Source organism: Gadus chalcogrammus, chromosome 21 (assembly GCF_026213295.1).
Source record: "Gadus chalcogrammus isolate NIFS_2021 chromosome 21, NIFS_Gcha_1.0, whole genome shotgun sequence".
NCBI lineage: Eukaryota > Metazoa > Chordata > Actinopteri > Gadiformes > Gadidae > Gadus > Gadus chalcogrammus.
Window position 1 is genome coordinate 11,415,403 of NC_079432.1, and position 8,909 is coordinate 11,424,311.

At 44.5% G+C, this 8,909-nt stretch overlaps 1 protein-coding gene across 1 annotated transcript in view; it reads right to left on the bottom strand.

Annotated features, from left to right (window-relative positions):
* Positions 1 to 2,401: 2,401 nt before the first annotated feature.
* The window catches only part of LOC130374954 (exostosin-1), a 162,417-nt gene continuing 155,909 nt past the window's right edge, over positions 2,402 to 8,909 (bottom strand). Inside the window, exons 12-13 of the mRNA XM_056581935.1 lie at positions 6,650 to 6,821; positions 2,402 to 2,587 (exon numbers count right to left, since the gene is read on the bottom strand). Of these exons, the coding sequence (XP_056437910.1) occupies positions 2,402 to 2,587; positions 6,650 to 6,821 (358 nt within the window). The remainder of the gene's footprint in view (positions 2,588 to 6,649; positions 6,822 to 8,909) is intronic.

An 8,909-nucleotide genomic window follows, 5' to 3' on the forward strand; every position in this document is an offset into this window, starting at 1 on the left:
TTATACGTGCATTTTATACGTGCACCAATAATGCACGTGTACGTGCATTATAGGTATTAGGTTGTGCATTATACAGTGCACCAGATTGGTCATCTCAAATTTCGGATGACACAACAAAATGGTGACACTCTAAATAGGGTGTTATAAAGGGCATGGGTGGATCAGTTCAAAAACAACCCAGGGCTGACTCTAACGTGCAGTACAACGCAACACGTCTTCTTCCCACCTTTCTGTCTCGCTTCACTTTCCTCTCCATAAAGTCAAGAAAGATAAATGCCCATATGAAAACAACCAGCAAAATGGCTCCAAGTCGTTCTCAGAAGAAGAACAGTGATGAACGCCTGAGAGCCACAGGGAGATGGAAGGATGTATCAACACAATGAACCGGAAAGGAGGAGGAGGGGAGGAGCGGAGGGGAGGTTCATGTTGAGGTTGAGGATTTCTATTTCCTCACGGCCATTGGGACAGCTCAGTGGAAAAGGCAGGTGTACATTTACATAGGCCAGAAAAACAATCAATAGACACGGTTTCATGCATGTGGAACCCGATGGTGTGTTTCCTGAGGATGAAAACATACATGACAGCTGCAAACAACATTTGGCAGGATTAGGCAAAAAAAATATGTCCTAAAGAGCATGAGGATAGGATTATGTTAAAAAAGTATAGAAACATACAAATAGATAGCAAAAACTAAAAGATGGGACCTTCAAAATTCTTATATAGTTCATTCTGAGCTAAATATATTGGTTATCTTTGCTCCCCAGCGTTAGAAGACAGGGTCCAAAGTTCGGTTAGCTTACCATGAGGAACAACACGTTTAGAATAACTATCAGGCTGAGATCAAGGGATATGTAGATATTATTTAAAGGCTTTTTGTCCCCCTCTGTGTCAGAAATTGGACACTAGGCCGCGGATTAAGGCCCGATCCAACAGAAGTCAGATGGCCCTTTTCAAATGACTTTCTTTAGATGTTGTGGGGGCCAGGGTAGATATTTGAATCCTACAAGAATAACAAAGCCTGCTGTCAATCACAATGCTATGAGTTACCATCGACAGTGGAGCAATGTTATTCAGATAAACACTTTACTGTTTAACACCAGTGCAGGCATGTGTCATAACCACGTTTAAAAGCACAAACACAAATTCATTTTTGGGGACAAATATATGAAAAATACCTACGTTGAATAATTGTTGGTCAATATGTTGGTATTGAAAAATACAACTCTAGCTAACCCAATTTGGACCAGGGAAAGTGAATTATTCATTTTATCCGACCTTTAACGGAGTCTGGCATATATTGAGTGGTAATCCACTGGATGTTTTCAAATGAAGAAATTTAATAAAGCCAGGAGTCAGCTAGGATATCACCATATAGCATAACATATCTTTATTTTTTCTTTGTATTATTCCGTACAGACAAGGGATGCCACAGAGAATCTACTATAATATACAAGATATCTTCTATGGGTGCTCAAAGGGGGAAGAGGTACTTTTGTCAGCTGCTTCAAGTGTGGTAAAGTATGTAGTATATGTGGCACGCAACCCACATTATATATCAGTTTGTGTCCATGTCCAGCCATAAACAGTCCTATTCCTTATCTCTTATTTTCCCCGGAAAATCCACAACGTTCTTTGGGTCTTGATTCTCTCTTTATATTTTTCTGTTATTTAGTTTGCCTCCATAATCCATTATAGATAGTCCGTCTCTGGTCTTCTGGCCATGCCCATATCCAAAAAGTATGTCCTTCACCGTCCCCCCAACTTTCTCCATCTTTTCTTCTGGTCCAAATGTCTTCTCCAAACCATGCATCCTAGCCCCACACAGAGCCCATGACCAGCCTTCCTTGGAGTACAGGTTCTTATTGCAAGTGCATATGAATGCATGTCGGTGTAGGACTCACAGCCTCTTATGCATTTGCAGATGACAGGAGTTCCACCAAGGACAACGTGCCATGTGTGTGTGTGTGTTTATGTGCGTGTGTGTGTGTGTGTGTGTGCGGTTGTGGATTCATGAATACGTACAATGCAAGCATTTCGCACTCTTAGCATATCTTGCAACCCAACACACGCCATATACATAAAGTCCACCTTAGCCTTCCGTTAAGTCCCCGTTTTTATTCTCATTCTCTGTGAACGCTTTTCCCGGCGTACTTACATAGACACACACACACACAATCACACACACACACACACACACATACTTACACACAAACACAAAATCACACACACACACACACACACACACACACACACACACACATACTTACACGCAAACACACGCACACAACCCCGCTCTGGTTAGGTCCTGTTTGTGCATCCGTGTGTGTGTGCGTGTGTGTGTTTCTCTGTCTTGTGGGGTGTGAGGGGGCGGTTGGGGGGGGGGGGGGGGGGGGGGGGCGGGTCACAGCTTTTCGATGTCCCTGTACTTCTTCCTCAGCATGGACACCTGGTCCCGGAACAGCAGGGGGTCCAGCCTCATCTGGGAGTGGACCAGGGGCATGAAGCCCAGCCAGCCGCTGAAAGCGTTCATGCACGTCTGCCGCTGGGAGAAGTGGTCCGGGTCGGCCCAGCGGGACGACCTGGAGCCCTAGGGGGTGGAGGGGGGAGAGGTTAGCAACAGGCTGGGACCGGATTGAATTCATATTCCGAGTAATGTATATAATAATATTCTCAATGTTCATAGCAACCTATCGATATCCATGATGCAGATTACAATCTTTTCTTTCAATGTGTCTGTACTGTAGTTTTTAAAGCAGAATATCGATAATGCAACATTTAAATATTTATATAAACCACGTATCCGTGTTCATAATAATGTATCTATTTCTACCATGTTATTCAAATTTAAAAGAAATGTATCAATGTTCATTTAACAATGTACAAAGGTTCGAACACCTTATTAATAATTATAACAATATATCAATATTTCTGTATCTTTTTATCTATATAACAGCACCTCAATGCTCAAAAGAGTAGTGGCTAGGGTAGTGTGCCTATCTTCACCTTAAGGGTAAGTTTGTCTGTCTGTAACATCCCATATCCAACCCTACCCAGGCAATTTAAAGGCCTGCATCTGTTGAATTTGTATTACTTTGAGGTAATACAAATAGGTAGAATGCAGGTACGATCTGGTTGGACATAATGCTACTGGTGGATAATGCATTAATGGGGCCGGCTAAAAGCAGACAGCCCTATGAGAGCTTCCTGATCTCACTTCTTCATGTTTGAGTTTCTCGCTGAAGAGCCTCCTGGCCTCGCTCCTGTTCAAAGTAACTTTCAAAACCGATAAGTCAGACTGATCAATTGTTTGTTTTCTTCCATGTCTCGGGTTTTGAGACGGGATCTTCAGAAATTAAAATGTGAACTAACTCGGCCAAACTGAAGACACTCTAAAAAAATTAACCCTTTTAAAAACAACAACTATAAATTCAAGAAGGGACGAAAGGGCGGGAGAAGTGAAAGGGAAAGTGGACGGTATGCCACGGGGATCAGAGCGGTCAGTGTAGGATCATCCAAGCAAAGAGCAAATACGTGTCTTCTCACGGTCGCTAACGGTGCATCAGAGACAGTTTGAGGTCCATCTGAGCATTTAGCTATGGCAGCAAAGTGTCTGAGGCCAAGGCCGAGAGGGAGAAGGAGAGAATGAGCCAGTGTACGACCAATTTAAAGTGCTTTTTGATGTTCCAACAGAAACTAAAATCATGTCAAAGGGTGGTGGGGGCTGGGGGGGGGGGGGGGGGGGGGAGGGGGCGACGTCAGTCAATCAATGTGTACTTTTTTTCTTTATCTCCATTCTGTCCTTTTGAAAGCATCACAGGAGTATATATGTGATGCTTTTAGGAATATGTGCACTTGTTGAAATTTTCCCGCATACACACGCGTTCACGTACACATGCTCACATGCGCACACCCACAAACTCACACACACACACACACACACACACACACACACACACACACACACACACACACACACACACACACACACACACACACACACACACACACACATAGCAGAACCCAAGGTAAGGTAATGCAGTGCTGTCAAAGGGGGGGGAAAAATAAAAGAGTGTGAAAGATACGAATACAATTGAAAGAATTGGGGTACTGAGACTGAGAGAAAGAGAGGCAGTGTGAAAGGGGAGTCGGGGCTGAGTCTGAGGGTTTGCTACACTGCCTTCACAATTAAGACATTAATCACGCACTCCATCGTGCCGAGTCATCACCCTGCCTCCAGCCAGGTCATCCATCACGCACCTGACACTCACTCACACACACACACACACACACACACACACACACACACACACACACACACACACACACACACACACACACACACACACACACACACACACACACACACACACACACACACACACACACACACAACCGCACGCGCGCCTGCTATAAGGGATCTCCCGGGGAGAAGGTCAGACACTCTGCAGGTCCTCGGACGCTGCTTTCGTCCAGGAGAAAAACGGCGATTGTCACATGAGCCGAAGGGACATTAAATAATAATAATAAAGAGTCATCGTAAATAACCAAACACTCAAATAAAACGTCCACCTCTCCGCTATGATACTTGGTGAAGCTGTTGCTTTTCTGATTGGGTGGAATCTGGCCTGCCGGGGACCAAACCAAGGCCTGATTTGATGGAGCCTTTTCACACAGGGGTCATCCCAGGACAAACGCAGGTGTTTCTCATTACACTAATTATGGGTCTGCTCCTTTTATTCTCCAGGCCACTTAGGGCCCTATTTTAACGGTCAGAAACGCAAGAGAGCAGCGCCAAGCGCAAGTAGCTTTGTGGGCGGTTCTATGGCGATGTTGCTATTTTACAAGCGCAAAAATGACTCTTGCGCCCGGCCCAAATCTAAAAAGGGTTGGTCGCAAGTAGCCTAATTAACCGTAGGTGTGGTTTGGGCATGACGTGCAATAAACCAATGAGAGTGCCATCTCCCATCCCCTTTAAGAGCCATGAGAGTATTTGAATCTGACGAGTGGATATTTTTTCCGATGAGACAGATGCACATAGATTTCAAACTTCAAATGGCTCAGTTTATTGCCAAATAATATGGCCTGATTCACACATGGAATAGCGTTTTCTTCCACAACTTCAGAAATACTGAGTCCTCAAATAAATTTTGGCAAAGAAAATTTAACACACATATGATATGCGGTAACTGTGGTTATATTTAATGATATATGCAAGACATTATAATCATAGTTTCGTATCAGTATTGTATGCATTATCGTTATCGACTTAATATACATTGCCATGGACTGTATTATGCGATACGTGTTTAGTTCGCGTAGGCCTATGTTTAAACAGATGGACGCACACACACGCGCCCGCATTCATTCATTCTTTTTAACACTCACTCGCGGTAAAACAATGTATTCTCACGATCAAATACTCATCAATCCTAAAAGTTATGGGCATGTACACGATGTCTGTGTCAAGAAAATATGCTGTATCAGCTGTTCTTTCCCAAATAATTTACCAAGAATGTGTGGTTAGTTAGATGAGAGAAGCGTATGTGCGAGGTGCACAAGCAACATTATGCATGCGCCCTTAAAATAGCATCGGAACAACTCGCCACTGACTTTAAACCAGGTATTTCCTGGTTTGTGGCGCAAATGATTTCTGAAACTACAAAATAGAACCAGGGAACGTTTGCGCCAGAACACGCCTCCTCCTTTTGCCAAACCGCCCCTTGGGGTGCAAGATTATTCCCTAATTTACCGACGCGTGGCGCAGGAGGGAAAAGAACGCTCAGCGCCAGTTGCATACTAGCAACGACACATGCGCCAGTGAGAAAGTAAGTTGCACCGGATGCAAGATAGGGCCCTTAGACTTAGATCAAAGAGTTTTATGGCCGCCTGTCTGCTTATTATGAATTGTTAGAATTCTGATAAAAAAAATTACTAAAGGAAAGAAATTATAGCTTCCAATTCAATTATTTCAACATTTTATCTGTATGGCCACCATCTCTATGTCATATCCACAAATATTAAGACACTCGTCTCATCCTTGTGTTTGTATGTGTGTGCGTGTGTGTGTTTGATGTGGGACGTAGCAAATATTCATGTTTTTCAGGTCTCAGTGGAGTACGTTACGGTGTGTGAGCCACTGCATTGACCTGAAGAAAACATTCACAGTACCCCCTAGTGAGGTGTTAACACTGTCTGTGTCTAAATCAAGAGGAGGCTTCCTATAACCTTGATACCTACTTAGGAAACTTCCTTATTAGGCACTTTGAAAGTGGTTTATTTGGGAGACAGCCTTACAAGGCGGTATCACAAGGCTACTCAAAAAAGTCACATATGGCATACGTCTGATTATATTATACTTATTATTAACGATAGCATATCTTATTAATATAAATTCAAATAATTTCAAATAAAGTTATTCCTTCAAAGACGAAGCAGACCGTTCACCTCAGTCCTTGTGCCGCACGGCCTCATGGGATATCCCGACCCCGACCGAGGAACCATCCCATGCTTCCCTGAAATGTTCCCAAATCAAGGTGCCTAGTTAAGATGTTTCCTATGCCTCCTACTGAACTGGAACGGTTGGTTAGTCCACCGTATGAGCTATATTTAAAAAATGAGACACGGCCACTATGACTCTTCAGAGACCTACCTGCGTCATCATGGTCTCCTTGTACTGCTTCTTCTGTGTGACTTTGATTGGCGGTAGGCGGGTGACCGCCGAGACCAGGAAGTTCATTAAAATGTCCTCACAGTTGGCCATCCGGTCCACCATGGTGAGCAGGTTGGCTGGTATGTAGTGTGTGTACAAGTAGTGATAATACCTGGGGCACGCACACACACACACACACACACACACACACACACACACACGCACACACATAAAAGCACATGCACACGCCCGCACACACACACACACACACACACAGTAGAGACAAAGGAACGATGTAAACATTTTGTCATTCATTTTAAGGTGTTACATTTGCTAACTTTGATTTAGTCTGTGCTGTAAAAAGCATCACCAGTCCACAATGATATTCAATTGAGTTGATTTAAGGTAAATTCATTTGAATTTAGTTAATCAATAGGCACCATTTCATCCCTATCTGTTCTACTTAACACCACATATTCTCCTGTCCTTTCCAATTCTATGCTGTGCTCAGCCACTCCATTCAGTATGGGCACGGCGTCTGTCGCACCATCAGAACACTAGATCACTGTCAGCACTGTATACCAACACACACACACACACACACACACACACACACTCACACACACACACACACACACAGACATACACACACGCGCACACACACACACACACACACACACACACACACACACACACACACACACACACACACACACACACACACACACACACACACACACACACACAGGTGCGTGGACACGGTCACACAGAAACACACACAGAAACACTCTCACACACACAGGGACACACACACACACACACACACACACACACACACACACACACACACACACACACACACACACACACACACACACACACACACACACACACACACACACACACACACAGGTGCGTGGACACAAACACACAAACAAACATACACACATGCCCACACAGATTCACCTGCCCATGCTCACACATGCCACACACACACACACACACACACACACACACACACACACACACACACACACACACACACACACACACACACACACACACACAAACACAAACATACACACATGCAGATAAACAATAAACTGAAGATAAACCGATAAGCACACGGCCGAACATTTAAATGCATTATTTTACAGGTATAGGTACATGCATCAACACACATATTTGCAAGCACACATAGATATACACCAACACACACACACACACAACCACACACACAATACATTCAAGCACATAGCCACACATGCTTGCAAGCATTAATGTAAAAGCATTCAAACATACACTTACACATTACACACGAGGGACGGCCATGCATAAGTTGAAATAAACACACACCCACAAACACACTTTATCTTTCTCTCTCTCTCTCTCCCTCTCCCTCCCCCCCTCCCTCTCGAATAACGTGCTCTCTCTGTGCTCCACAAAACAAAAAAACAGCCTGAACAGACATAGCGCTACACCGCCCAACAGTGGAACAAACAGCGGCTAGAGACACACTCACACACACACCCACAGAAACAGAGTAGGAAAGAGAGACAGAAAGAAAGAGAGAGCTGTTTATCGATAGGGGGGGGGGGGGCTGCGTGACAAGATGCTTCAAAAGCCTCCAGAGAGCTACACTCCCCTCCATTCAATTTACCGCTCTGCTCAGTACTTTGTTTCAGCGCCTTTCTCCTCCTACGCAGGCTCCCTGTTCAGCGTTGTGTTTGGGACAATCCTCTTTATGCGATAAATAAGAAGCACAGCGTTATGCGTGCGTTCTGCGTTGCTCTGTGCGTATGTGTGTGCTCACAGTGCGCGTATGTGTGTGTGTGTGTGTGTGTGTGTGTGTGTGTGTGTGTGTGTGTGTGTGTGTGTGTGTGTGTGTGTGTCTGCGTGTGTGTGTGTGATTGTGAGTGTGTGTGTGTGTGTACGTGTGTGTGTATCTGTGTGGGTGTTCGTGTGCGCATGTATGTGTCTGTGTGTGTGTGTGTGCACGTGCGTGCGCGTGTATGTGTGTGAGCGTGGGTGTCTGTGTGCATGTTTGCATGTGAGTGTGAGAGCGAGAGCGCGAAAGCGAGGGAAATCACACCTCATTTCCTGATGGAAAGTCCTAAAAACCAACCAGCCATCCCGGCAGGTGAGGTCTAACAGAATGGGTCTGGTTATGTGTTACATGTGTTAGTCAGATTCAGTGTCGGAGCATTAAAGTGGAGTACCATAAATAGCTACAGGGCTCCGCTACATCTGGATCCTTGTC